The sequence below is a fragment of the Phyllopteryx taeniolatus genome, chromosome 7 (assembly GCF_024500385.1).
Source record: "Phyllopteryx taeniolatus isolate TA_2022b chromosome 7, UOR_Ptae_1.2, whole genome shotgun sequence".
In the NCBI taxonomy this organism is placed as follows: Eukaryota; Metazoa; Chordata; class Actinopteri; order Syngnathiformes; family Syngnathidae; genus Phyllopteryx; species Phyllopteryx taeniolatus.
The window spans coordinates 26,880,244-26,895,131 of record NC_084508.1 but is presented as its reverse complement, the minus strand read 5'-3'; the positions used below and the strand labels follow the sequence as shown (position 1 = coordinate 26,895,131).

The 14,888-nt window shown below is 42.7% G+C and overlaps 1 protein-coding gene across 3 annotated transcripts in view; it reads left to right on the top strand.

Moving 5' to 3' along the window:
* LOC133481186 (glypican-5-like) overlaps positions 1 to 14,888 on the top strand; it is a 71,413-nt gene that overhangs the window by 15,861 nt on the left and 40,664 nt on the right. For 2 of the 3 annotated variants that reach the window (XM_061780262.1, XM_061780263.1), the window contains exons 4-7: positions 1,762 to 1,944; positions 4,682 to 4,863; positions 5,040 to 5,099; positions 5,222 to 5,344. In XM_061780262.1, coding sequence (XP_061636246.1) covers positions 1,762 to 1,944; positions 4,682 to 4,863; positions 5,040 to 5,099; positions 5,222 to 5,344 — 548 coding nt within the window. Of the gene's footprint in view, positions 1 to 1,761; positions 1,945 to 4,681; positions 4,864 to 5,039; positions 5,100 to 5,221; positions 5,345 to 11,220; positions 12,512 to 14,888 lie in introns of those variants that run through there. The other variant, XM_061780264.1, reaches the window with a different exon arrangement.

Genomic DNA, 14,888 nt, shown 5'->3' with positions numbered 1-14,888 from the left:
GATCTCAATCCAATTGAAAATCTTTGGGGGGAGCTGACATCTGCCATCGGGGAAAAGAACCCTGCAAATGTTCAAGAGCTTGAACAAATTGTAAAGGAAGAGTTAGAGAAAACACCACCAAAGAAGTGTAAAAAGCTTATAGATGGACACAAGAAACGAGAGGACACAAGAGACTACCAAAAGGGTATGCAAACAAATATTAAGGAAGGGTGCCAATATTGCTGCAAATGCTGTTTTAAAAAAATGTTCTTTGAAATTACAATATCTAAGTTGAAAAAAAAAACTAGTTTCTTTGTTAAATTACTTTGGACCTCCAATTAAAACAACCCAATGATATATGTTTGGTACATTTTCATTTATTTCTGAAGATATATAGTTATATATATGGCCGACAGTCTGATGCGAGGATTCCTTTACAAAAAAATTAAGTGGTACCAATAATGGTGGGCACGACTGTAGAAAGGTACAGAGATACACGTGCAGATGATTGCACCTGATTTCAGTAGAGGAGAGTAGGGCTCTTGTAATTACCTGGTGAGTGAGTGAGTTGCTGCCATCAGGCAGAGGTGAGTAAGAGGTAAGTGACGTATGTGCAAGTTGCAAGGCGGAACGGTGGATGACTGGTTAGCACATCCGTGTCACACTTCTAAGGACCCAGGTTCAAATCCGGCCTCGCCTGTGTGGAGTTTGCATGTTCTCTCTGTGCCTGCGTGGGTTTCTCCGGTTACTCCGGTTTCCTCCCACATTCCAAAAACATGCACGGCAGGTTAATTGAAGACACTAAATTGTTTGTAGGTATGAATGTGAGCGCAAATAGTTGTTTATTTATATGTGCCCTGCGATTGGCTGGCAACCAGTTCAGGGTGTACCCCGCCTGCTGCCCGCAGTTAGCTGGGATAGGCTCCAGTACGCCCGTGACCCTTGTGGGGATAAGCGGTGTAGTATATGGATAGATGGATGTGTAAGTCATAAGTAAGTCTCAACTCTTTAATCTTTAAGTATCAAGTTAGTCCTAAATTATTGGGGAAAAAATGAAGCGAGTCAAGTGGAGTTCCCACTCAATTTCAAGCATGTTGAGTCAAGTCACCACTTGGGTCAAGCAAGTCTGAAGTCAAGTCATACAATCCTGCTCAGCCAAAACATATATTGGACTGACGATAGTTTTTTTCACTGATCATAGCATAAAAAGGTAATTCTCTCCCATCAAACATATATATATATATATATATATATATACTGCGATTGGCTGGCGACCAGTTCAGGGTGTACCCCGCCTCCCGCCCGAAGATTGCTGCGCTAGCTCTAAATTTTGACAGTCGGTAAGGCTGTGAATGTATAATTCTGATCTCTGATTGGATGAGAACGCTGAGAGGAAGTGGTGTGAGTGGAAGGAAGAAGAAATTGTGTTTGTGTATATTAGGGAAGTGTTGTTGTTGTTGGTCCACATTTGTTTCTCCTTCTTTTAATTTTTGGCTTCTATCAAAGCACAAGTGATAAGGGAAGCAGGTTGCTTGTGTTATTTGTAGCACTAATATTTCACATCCTCAGACTAAAACGTCTTCTTTTTTATTTGTTTGACACTTTAACACAATTTGAAACATGCATCACTGCCATCTGCATGGCTCTCACTCCATCATGACAGTGTGAGGACTTTATATTCCTGGAAATTACATTGTACAATGTGACTTGGAATTTTAAAATGTTATCCCAATTTTCCTAATCAGATGAATCTCAATTTCTCATCATGATTCTTTATTTTAGGTTGGGATATCAGAGCTTGCTGCACCCTGGAGAAGTTTGGTCATATTGCTCCAACGGTTAGCTGCTACTTTAGCAACCAGCAGCAACCACAACAGCATGGAGCTAGCGCTGTTAGCGGTCCGGAACCATGTGAATGATGCCATCCTGCACGCCCAGCTGCATGGTCCACGCATCACCGCTATTGTAAGGAGACTAAAGAAAATGGGGATTGGTGATGTAGAATTAAAGAGCAGTACCACAGACATGCTGCACACACTTTAAGATTTGTCACATGCTAAAACATCCATCCATTTTCTGTAAGGTTTATCCTCACTTGGGTACGGGTGAGGTGGAGCTTATTGCAGCTGACTTTGGGCTTGAGGTGAGACAGGCTAAACCCTCCCAGCCAATCACAGGGCACACATTGACAAACACCCATTCACACTCACATTCACACCCACGGACAATGCAAAGTCTTTAAGTACTGTTTAAATGTTTTCCCTTGAATTCAGAAGAACTAACACTAAGCCCTTTCACTCCTGAGTTCAAATAAGAACAACGAATTAGAGGTGATCTGATGGAAATTCACAGCAATGTAGAAACATCTAAACTTGTTACATTCAAATTCCCTGTGTTTAATTCAAATTACTGTTTTGGTATCGCAGCTTCTGACCAAGCAGACACATTACACATTTCCTTCAAATCTTAATGATAATTGTTTTAAAAATGTTCACCCATTATTAAATTAATAAACAAATGAATCAGTAATTAAATATAAAAACATTCTTCGAAGTATCCTTACCCATTCCCATCCACAGTGAAATTATTATTCATTTATTAAAGTTGGCATTTATTAATTGATAACCTTATAAAGGACACTTACAGTACATGGTCAATGGGTTTCCATTGGGAATGAGCAAGAGCTCAATCACGCCCACATCCATATATAATCATTCAAGTCATTAGAATTTTGGACACAGAGTCACGAAGGCTGTGGGTTTCTTTCAGCTTGTCAGTTGGACCTCCTCACAAAAGCCTCACACCTAGATGGGCTAAAAACAGATTCACTCTTTAGAGAATCTGGGCTTTCCTTCAGTCTTTGTGCAAATGTGTGTGTGAATTCAAATCCAGCGTCAGACAAAGGCTCTAGTTGGCAGGACAACCGATACCCAGAATGCTGCTTGGTTCTGAGTGATGAGAACGTTTCTGTGGCTAATCTCTGGACAAACAGACGAGACACAAACAGCCCGCACACACTGTTGCAGGAAGCAATAGAGAAGCTTGCCAACATTTGCAAGAACACTGTGGACTTAGTGGAGTAGATTCCTGGGAAGTAAACAAACACAGAGACGTAATCGTGCTAATAGGAGAATACCACTTCATTAACTGTTTGATCAGGCCTTTCATTCATTACACATCAAGCCAATGGTAACATCGTACCTGTATAACAGTTTACATTACATCTGTGCGAAAGTTCAAGAACAGAAACTGTACAGAAGACGGCTAATCATTTTAAAAGAGACAGGACTTTGAAAAATATATACAGTAGATTAAGTTGCTATATTTGATACGTGCTGTATTTGAGCAATATTATAAACAGTCCTTGATACTGTTTAGGTGAGGTAGTGCAGTTCTACGACACTACCAACTGTTTACGACAATAATAATGCATTAAATCAATAACTTCCGTGAATGTTATGTAGCGTTTGATCATATAGCAGATTAAAATATACTGGATATCCTCAAATAGTGGCCATTACTCCAACAGATGCCATGCCTTAATTGTTCACTCATTGTCTACTTGACTAACTAAATGCTTCACCTCAAATAAACATACCTCAGGAAAAATACCTCAAGTGGTGGTGCCACTAGGTGGCGGTAATATTCTCATTCCAGCATTTCACTGTGGTAATAACTAAAGATAAAATGTGATTTTTAATACAATACAATCCATCCACTGATCATTTTGTCCTTGCCGGTGAGCTGGACCCTATCCCAGCTGACTTTGGGTGAGAAGCGGGGACACTCTGGACCGGCCCCCAGCCAATCACAGTGCTCATAGTGACAAACAACAATTTACACTCACATTCACACCTATTGACAATTTCAAGTCTTCAATTATGTATGTTTTTGGACTGTGAGGAGAAGCCGTAGTACCCGGCGAAAACATGCGCAGGCACAGGGAAAACATGCAAACCCCACACAGGACCGTCTGAGCCAAGACCCAAACTTGGACCTCTTGACTGTAAGGCACCGGTGCTAACCTCTATGCTGCAGGGAAAATTTCTTTTAAATAAATATGTTACCTGGTAGGCGGTTAGAGCGTCAGCCTCACAGTTCTGAGGACCCGGGTTCAATCCCTGTGTGGAGTTTGCATGTTCTCCCCGTACCTGCGTGGGTTTTCTCCGGGCACTCCGGTTTCTTCCCACATCCCAAAACCATGCATTAATTGGAGACTCTAAATTGCCCGTAGGTGTGACTGTGAGTGCGACTGGTTGTTTGTTTGTATGTGCCCTGCGATTGGCTGGCAACCAGTTCAGGGTGTACCCTGCCTCCTGCCTGATGACAGCTGGGATAGGCTCCAGCACGCCCGCGACCCTAGTGAGGAGAAGCGGCTCAGAAAATGGATGGATGGATGAATGGATGTTACCTGGTGCTCTTTATGTATGAGTAAATAAGCACCACTGGTCAATCCTTGAGGAAATAGACATCCACGTAGCCCGAAATTTAAAGTGGTCACTTATGAACAGTATTGTCGACAGTTTCTGTTGTTGGATATCGTTCGACTGGATTGTTCAGCCTCTGCTATCCCAGGTGGTACTGACATGAATTAGTGGGGGAATCTAGTGCAAAATTTTGCACTGTGCTGTATATTCATTTCTAAACTCGAGAAAAATCCACTGCATCATTTGTCTTTTTCCACTCTTGTCGGTCTCCTCAGGTAGAGAAGGTGTGTGGGCCACAGGTAGCTGATCCCATGATGATAAGTGGGTATCCGAACTCCTCACATGATACAACAACACCTACTGTCAGGCTCACACAAAGAACCTCAAAGAGGGTGTCCATGACTTCTCTCTCAATGGGCTCTGGTGCTTATCCAAGTCTTCAGCTACAGTCTCAAAGGTGAGGAGTACATATGTATGTTGGTAATATTGTTGTCAATATCTAGGGTGAGTTGAATTGGGAGTTAAATTATAACTTGAAGATTCAAAGCCAACTTTGACCAAAATTCAATAAACAGCATTTCGGTCATGGAAAAGGTTACAAACCTAACAACTTGCATGTGTAATTGTCTGTAGGTCACTCCCTCTCAAAGGATCTAGAGGTGACAAGAGCCGTAGTCTTAAGAAATTATCAAGGTAAATTCATGGAAAGTCATTTTCATAAGTGGAATTCTATCAAATAATGAAGTGAAGAAAAAAAATATCTTCCTTAAAGAAATGTTTGCTTTGAAAACAAATCTGCATGTTATATGTTGCAGGGAGTTTGAGGGCTCTATCCAGCGATATCAGTTGTTTTTCTCAGAGCTACCTGAGATGCTTTGTGAAAGTGAGATGGAGGTTGAGCACCACACGTGTTGGAGTGGTCAAGATGTTGTAGAGAGGTATGTGTTTCAAATAATATTAATAACTCGGCGGTCAAGCCAACATTGTGTGTGACATGTAACACAAGAACAAATCTTTCCAAGATACGGTACAGCTAAGTGAGAATCGAAGGATTGAATTTTGCTTTTTGGTTTTGTTTTTCCTTTGTGACCAGCCATCATTGAGGAAATGTTTGATGGTGACTAGTGATGTACCAAAAAAAAGTTGAAACTTATCAATTGAACTGCATTTGTAAGCGCTTTTCATACAAAAAAATGAAACACAAGGTGCTTTACATTAATTAAAATTTAAAAATTAATCAAACCCGCCAATTATTTTAACTGATAAAACTATGCCAATCATTAGTAAAATTGCATTTATGGCTATGACTGCAGAACTGCCAAACTATAGAAATTCACTTCCAGAACAATTTGTTTGAATGTCCATATTTTTAAAAGTATGATAAGGATATTGCCATGGCACAGTTATTGCAGTATGTTATGTAGTAGGATGAAAATATTTCTGTTTACTGTTCAGTATCACAACATAATCATTACAACTTTTCTTGAATGCTCTTTTTGTATTTCCTGTATCCGCTATTGCTGCTGATATGATACAAATTCCCCATTGTGGGACTAATAAAGGTTATCTTATACAGTGTACTGTAAATATTTGTTATATTAATATACTTTTAAATTTATAGGCCCATTTTCTCAAGTGACATAGTAGCGGTGACGTGTTAATTAATTTCCTGTTTCTGGTCCCTGTTTTTATGTAGCTGTCTAATCTCTGCTATATAAATTGTCAAAATATTTATTTTTCGCTGTCATGGACTCGATGATTAGTGACTTACGGTGCGCTGACAACGGACGTGATGCGTACGTTCTTTCAACCTTCACAGCTTGGCATCGTATTTACCCACATTTTGCTGCGCGGCTCGGCATCGTATTTAGCCGCGTTAGTTGTATCTCGTAGAGAGCTAGGGTGGCACACATATATAGCATGTAACAAGCATTCTACCTTAGTAGCGGAAAGCAGCAAGGTTGGGCAACAATATGGAAGCTGCAGTTTGGACTAGCCGCTGGCTAGCATAATGACGGTAAAGCCCCCCAGTTCCCACAATACATTGTGACATGCAAATTTGAATTATTGCCGTAAAAATGACGTTGATTTTAGTCTGTTAATGTGTTACCACTGGTTGAATGCTTGCCTTATTTAACTCTCACATATATGGTTGATTTATGGTGCACGACTATGTCATTATCAAACGGTGACTGTAGGCTCTGTGTAAAATAGTGACGTCCAGAGTCAATTCAACAATATAGTCAGTCAAGCCCAATGGGCTTTGCTTGTTAATAGCAAACATTTTGAAATATGTATTGTACAAACTTGCTCTTTGGCTGCGGTAAAGCTATGCATGAGCAGAAATAACAACATTATTTTGACTGTTTTATTTTGGTGATAATAGTCTTTTGGGCCAAAACTGAAAATGCACTTTTGGGGTTATTTTGGCCACCAAAATATCGGTGCATCATGAAGGGTGACCTTTTATACATCATCCATATTAACACTGCCAGCATGCCATTATTCTGTATTCTATGATATAATAGTAGGCAACTTATTAATATTATAAAACACTACAGTTGAATGGTATGAACAAAGGTTAGAAATTAGAGATGGTGGTGTGAAATCTCATAATTGCATTTTCAAAAATGTCAGTACTTCAAAATTCATGTCCATCCATCCATCCATTTTCTACCGCTTATCCGAGGTCGGGTCGCAGGGGCCGTAGCTTTAGCAGGGACGCCCAGACTTCCCTCTCCCCAGCCACTTTATAGACGTAGTCTCTCCAGTGTGTCCTGGGTCGTCCCCGGGGTCTCTTCCCGGTGGGACGTGCCCGGAACACCTCACCAGGGAGAGGCTGCTCTCAATGTGGAGGAGCAGCGTCTATACTCTGAGCTCCTCCCAGATGACCGAGCTTCTCACCCTATCTCCAAGGGAGAGCCCGGACACCCTGCGGAGGAAACTCATTTCGGCCGCTTGTATCCGGGATCTTGTTATTTCGGTTACGACCCACAGCTCGTGACCATAGGTGAGGGTAGGAACGTAGATCGACCGGTAAATTGAGAGCTTCGCCTTTCGGCTTAGCTTCTTCTTTAACACAACGGACCGATACAAAGTCAGCATCACTGCAGATGCTGCACCGATCTGCCTGTCGTTGTCCCGTTCCATTCTTCCCTCACTCGTAAACAAGTGAGCTTGAACTCCTCCCCGACCTGGAGAGGGCACGCCACCCTTTTCCGACTGAGGACCACAGTCTCAGATTTGGAGGTGCTGATTCTCATCCCAGCCGCTTCACACTCAGCTACGAACCGCTCCAGTGAGAGTTGGAGATCACGGCTTGATGAATCCAACAGAACCATATCGTCTGCAAAAAGCAGAGATGCAATACTGAGGCCACCAAACCGGACCCCCTCTACGCCTCGGCTGCGCCTAGAAATTCTGTCCATAAAAGTTAGGAACAGAATCGGTGACAAAGGCCAGCCTTGGCAGAGTCCAACCCTCGCCAGAAACAAGTCTGACTTACTGCCGGATATGCGGACCAAACTCTGAGACCAGGAACAGGAACCGAACAGCCCGTATCAGGGGGTTCGGTACGCCATACTCCCGACGCACCCCCCACAGGACTCCCCGAGGGACACCGTCGAATGCCTGCTCCTAGTCCACAAAACACATGTAGACTGCTTGGGCAAACTCCCATGCACCCTCGAGGACCCTGCCGAGGGTGTAGAGCTGGTCCACTGTTCCACGGCCAGGACGAAAAGCACACTGCTCCTCCTGAATCTGAGATTCAACTTCCCGAAGGACCCTCCTCTCCAGCACCCCTGAATAGACCTTACTAGGGAGGCTGAGTAGTGTGATCCATCTGTGGTCAACCAGGACAGCCCCACAACATCCAGAGCCTTTAGGAACTCCGGGCGAATGTCATCCTCCAAGGAGCTTTTTAACCACATCGTTGACCTCCACCCCTGAGATACGAGAGGCCACCTCAGAGACCCCAGATTCTGCTTCCTCATGGGAAGGCGTGTCGTGGAATTGAGGAAGTCTTCGAAGTATTCTCCCCACCGAGTCACAACATCCCGAGTCGAGGTCAGCAGCTCCCCATCCCCACTATAAACAGCGTTGATGGTGCACTGCTTCCCCCTCCTGAGACGCCGGATGGTGGACCAGAATTTCCTCGAAGCCATCCAGAAGTCTTTCTCCATGGCCTCACCGAACTCCTCCCATGCCTGAGTTTTTGCTTCAGCGACCACCAAATCTGGATTCCGCTTGGCCAGCCGGTACCCATCAGCTGCCTCAGGAGTCTCTCAGGCCAAAAAGTCCAGATAGGACACCTTCTTCAGATTGACAGCATCCCTCTCCGTTGGTGTCCACCAACGGGTTCGGGGATTGCCACCACGACAGGCCCCGACTACCTTACCTCCGGTCGGCTGCCTCAGCAATGGAGGCGCGGAACATGGTCCACTCTGACTCGATGTCCCCCGCCTCCCCCGGAACTTGAGCTAAGTTCTGTCGGAGGTGGGAGTTAAAACTCCTTCTGACAGGGGATTCTGCCAGACCTTCCCAGCAGACCCTCACAATACGTTTGGGCCTGCCAGGTCGGACCGGGATCTTCCCCCACCATCAGAGCCAACTCATCACCAGGTCGTGATTAGTTGACAGCTCTGCCCCTCTCTTCATCCGAGTGTCCAAGACATGTGGCCGCAACTCCGATGACACGACCACAAAGTCGATCATTGAACTGCGACCTAGGGAGTCCTGGTGCCAAGTGCATGTGTGGACACCCTTATGCTTGAATGTGCCGTTCGTGATGGACAATCCATGAAACAGAACACCGCTCGGGTTCTGATTGGGGGGGGGGGGGGGTTCCTCACAATCACGCCGTTCCAGGTCTCACTGTCATTGTCCACGTGAGCATTGAAGTCCCCCAGCAGAACGATGGAGTCCCCAGCGGGAGCGTTCTCCAGCACCCCCTCTAAGGACTTCAAAAAGGGAGGTTACTCTGAACTGCTGTTTGGTGCATAGGCAAAAACAACAGTCAGGACCCGTCCCCCCACCCGAAGGCGGAGAGAGGCTACCCTCTCGTCCACCGGGGTGAACCCCAACGTACAGGCGCCGAGCCAGGGGTAAATAAGTAAACCCACACCTGCTTGGCGCCTCTCACCGTGGGCAACTCCAGAGTGGAAGAGAGTCCAACCCCTCTCAAGAGTACTGGTACCAGAGCCCAAGCCCTGTGTGGAGGCGAGCCCGACTATATCTAGTTGGAACTTCTCGACCTCACACACCAGCTCGGACTCCTTCCCTGTCAGAGAGGGAACCTTCCCAGCCCCTCGTGGGAAGGTTCACTATGGTTACATGTTTTCTCCATTTGAGGATAATGGCTCAAACTGTGGTTCACTGGAGTACTTAAGATTTACAAATGGCTTTGTAACCCTTTCCAGACTCATAGATGTCTGTCACTTTATTTCATATCTTTTCTTTAATTTCTTTGGATTGTGGCATTTTGTTGCACCTTTTGGAGATATTTTGGCCAACTTAATTTTTTCAGACATGTTCTATTAAACGTGAACATGTCTGGTGGTAATCAGACTTAGGTGTGGTCAGTGAAGATTAACTCAGCTTTCTAAAAAAAGGTGATTACCTGCAGTTAATTAATGATTTAACAAGTGCGCCATTGCTTTATCACACAAAGCCAGGTAGCTTTCACAGACCTCTTGCAATTACACCACGGATCATTAGGGGTCCACGGATCACAGGTCACACCATAAGTTACATCCTTAAAATAAACATTATTTTTAGAAAGCCCACATTATTTAAATATTTGTAACCATTAACATTTCGTTCATTAAAGACAGTTTTCTGTCTGACTTTCAAATGTCCTATTGTGTGAGCAGTCATTGAATGCACTTTCCTTTTGCTTTTCCCTACTCAGCCATGAACCATTCGTGCAGCAAACTCTACAGTTATGGATTACCTGCATTCCCTCACATTTTGTGTGTGTAAATGCCAAAGGAATACACTAAACAAACCAATCAATCGGAATATGAGTGTGTTCTCTAACAGGAGCACACCTCTCTGTACCTTGACACTCTAAAATTGAACTAGTTGGAGACATCATACTTCCTGTTTATGATCCTCTCTGTTTTAATTATTATTTGAAATAAATCATCAATTTTTTTTCTATTTTTTTGCATGACAGATCGGTATGATAAACAGGAAATTGTCCATCCATCCATCCATCCATCCATTTTCTGTACTGCATATCCTCACTAGGGCCATGGGCGTGCTGGAGCCTATCCCTACTATCTTTTGGCTGAGAGGCGGGGTACACCCTGAACTGGTCACCAGCCAATCATAGGGCACATAGAAACAAACAACCATTTGCACTCACATTTACACCTACAGGCAATTTAGAGTCTTCAATCCACCTATCACACAACCGGAGAAAACCCATGCAGGCACGAGGAGAACATGCAAACTCCACACAGGCGGGGCCAGGATTTGAACCCCGGTCCTAAGAACTGTGAGGCAGAGTTGCTAACGGGTCCTCACCATGCCACCACATTGCATTGCACTTTTTTAAAAAATATATATATTTCACAGTCACTTCTAAATGATAAAGAAATATATTAGGCAGGGTGTTTCTTTGAGTTTGTGAAAAGGATGTCATTGCATACTGTACAAACATACTGTTGAGCTTAGCATATGACGTTTCAGAATATAAACAAAAAAACAATTGAGGAATTTGTCATTCTAAGTGTGTTTTAGGCTTGTGGGGAACGTCCAGTTAGTATCGCTCTGACCTCTTTCCGTCTTCTCTCTTTCATCCATCAAGCCACCCATTCATCCATGTATTCAACCAACCATTCATCTTTCCATCCTTCTCGTCAGACCTCCATTCATCCCATCCAGCCTCTGACCCAATTCACTTGTGTCAGGGGTTTGTCAGCAGCACAGTGACAATAAAACGACAATGACACTGACATATTGATGAGAAAGTATGTGAGAAAGCTTTAGCGCTGTTTATTCTTCGCCTTGCACCAAAAACCCATGTGTGTGCGTCGCTTCTCACAGTGTAGTAGCAACTTTACTCCACTAGAGGGAAGTCTAATCATGATTTTGGTTAGACCAAACCATTAATACCTTTATGAGCCGTTGACATGCCACACCCAATTTATTGTTGTTGCTCCCCTCAAGTGTTACTATGCTATGCATGTAATTATATATACAATGCACCAATTGTAATCACACTCCATTGAGGCAGATCTCTATCTTAAATGTAATAATTTTCATTCTACTTGTGCTTGCTTGTGTGTCTATCTGTGAACATCAACACTTTCAAATACTTACTGCAGGGGATGAGGCAGAAGACTGCTTCTTTGTGTGTGTGTGTGTGTGTGTGTGTGTGTGTGTTTTACTGTTAAGGAACCTGCAGTAACTGAAGCCCAAACAGTTTAGCAGAACAATGTCATTAGATTACGCGACATATGATACAGTATACTGTATGTCTGTCTACAGTATACTTTATGTCTGTCATTCTTGATCTCTTGTCAGGAATCACTCACTATCACACTGACTTGCCACACTGCAGAATTATTATCACTTGCCAACATTCCGAAAAAAGAAAATAGTCACAATACTGACAAGCTTCCAGCAGGACATCACATGTCCAGATAAGACAAATAGATAAGAAAATAGTAACAATAACCAATATCTGTATCACAATATTTGTAGATCCTGTTAAGGGTGGACTACACTCTGGACTGGTTGTGGGTCACACGGTCATTGAAAGAGCACATCCAAAGACTATTAAGCTATTAATACTAAAATAGGTTAAATGTAAGATACCTATATATAGATATTCTATTAAAAACTTTCTCAATTCAACAAATGATGCAGTTGAATTTGATTGTTGTGTAACTAACAATGTGATGCATAGAAGAAAATGTCACCAGAGAGCAGGTGGTTGGGTGCAGTGTGCCTCCTTTTCTTTCTGTATGGACTTGCTGACAGCAGTAAGAAGACATTATGCTCCTATCCCTTCACTCCTGCAAACAGCAACTTGAGTCCAAGCCAAACCTGCTTCACCATTCAGCTTTTCATTATTGTAGAACTCCTTAAGGGCCCCAGACCACACAGCACCTGATGGGAGAACAATTTGGATTCTTACTTTTTCAGACTGGGTTGCATAAATTATGTATCTTTGCATTACATCTTTCACAGTGAAAATCATGGAAATTGATTGTAGTTCCTCTGCTTTAAAGTGCAGATTGCGGTGACCCTAGTAACGGTTCTCCAATTTGCTTACTGCCCTACCTGTCACTTTCACTGAATTGCTAATCAATAATAGCTGGAGGCATTCATTTTAGAAGAGTCCATAGTGCTCTGGTTTTACAGCCAATCTTAGTCCCAATTTGGCCATTATGTCATCCATGGTTTGAGTGCATCATAAGCAGTTTAGATGGGGAAACATATAGATTTTTCCGCAGTGTTGTTTGTCTGCTCTCTTTGGAAAGGATGCCTATAAATGGCTCCACAGCTGTTTGTCCAATTTACATGGTGTGAGGGCATTTGTAATTCATCTGGGATTCCTGCTTATTTTTTAACAAGAACCTTCAATGGACTGTAAACATCTTGTACATTGTGCGGTTCATTTAAAATTGTCAAAGCATAAACGTTGTTTAATACAGATAATTTGAAAACTCCAAATTATGAAATACTATCAATTAAATAGAAAAAAAGTAATTTGTCGCATTTTCACCTTTGGTTCAATTTTGTTCATACTAAATTACCATTGTCAAAGGTTTTTGAAGGGTACCAAAGAAACAAATGTACTGTATAGTGTACTTAAGGGTGGCATGAGACACACTGCATACTTGAAAAAGAATAATCCAAAAACTGCTGTTGATTTAATGGGCACTTATACTGTCGCCCTGAAGTGCAAAACACAACAGCAAATAACGAAACACAACGGCAAATTCAAAAACACAACAAATAATTAATCACAACATCAAATAATTAAACACAACAGCAAATAAAAATCACAACAGCAAATAACTAATCACAACAACCAAACACAACAGAAAATCAAAAAACACAACAGCAAATCAAAAAACACAACAGCAAATCAAAAAACACAACGGCAAATTAAAAAACAGCAGCAAATCAAAAAACACGACAACAAATTACTAATCACAGAAGCAAATAATTAAACACAACAACAAATAACTAAACACAACAGAAAATCAAAAACACAACAGCAAATAACGAAATGTAACAAATAATTACTCACAACAGCAAATAATTAAAGACAACAGCAAATAACAAAACACAACGGCAACTAACTAATCACAACAACAAACTAAATACAACAGCAAATAAAAAACACAACAGCAAATAACTAATCACAACAAATAACTAAATGGAACAGCAAATGAAAAAACAACAGTAAACAAATCAACACAACGGCAAATAAAAAAAACACAACAGCAAATAACTAAACACAACAACAAATAACACAATAGAAAATAAAAAAACACAACAGCAAATAACTAAACACAATAGCAAATTAAAAAAACAGCAGCAAATCAAAAAACACAACAGCAAATACATAAACACAATGGCAAATTAAAAAACACAATAGCAAATAACTAAACACAACAGCAAATCAAAAAACATGATGCGACCGGAAAAGGTAGGTACTGGTCAGGGATAAGACTCATCGCTGATAGGACAAACCTACAGGAAGAGGTAGGTACTGGTGAGGGAGATAAGACTCATCACTGATTGGACGAGAGGGACAACTTGATTGGACGGCGCCGTCTGTGCAGCCCAACCTCTTTTAAATGTGTTGACAGTGAGCATGGAAGGAGCACACAATTGGATGATAATACTCTGGCGGTGGAATCCTGGATCTGGCAGGCTTATATGCAGGCAATGATGACTGCTGATTGAAGGCAGGTGCGTGACCAAGGTGATGCTGATTGCTGGGGAGAGGGAGAGAGAGAGAGAGAGAGAGAGAGCAAGAGAGAGAGAGAGAGAGAGAGAGAGAGGCAAGGCGCAAAGTGCCACCCAAGCCTTAGGGCACATATCATGACAGTACCCTCCCGCAACAGACGCCTCTGGGCGTCCTACCAGTGTTCTCAGGGTGAGCGGCATAGAAGTCCCTAATAAGAGAGTTGTCCAGTATCAGCTTGCTTGAAATCCAGGACCGTTCCTCAGGACCATACCCCTCCCAGTCCACCAGGAACTGAAATCCCCTGCCCCAGGGCTGCACATCAAGGATGCGCGACACAGTAAAGGCAGGATGGTTATCGATGACACGGGGGGGGTGGAGGCGGTACGGCTGGAGGACTAAGGGTACAGGTGGAGACAGGCTTAAGCAGGGACACATTGAATGTTGAGTGGATCCTGAGGGATTGCGGGAGCTTCAATTGAACTGATGTGGGATTGATGATTGTAGTAATCAGAAATTGACAAATAAAGCGTGGAGTGAGCTTACGG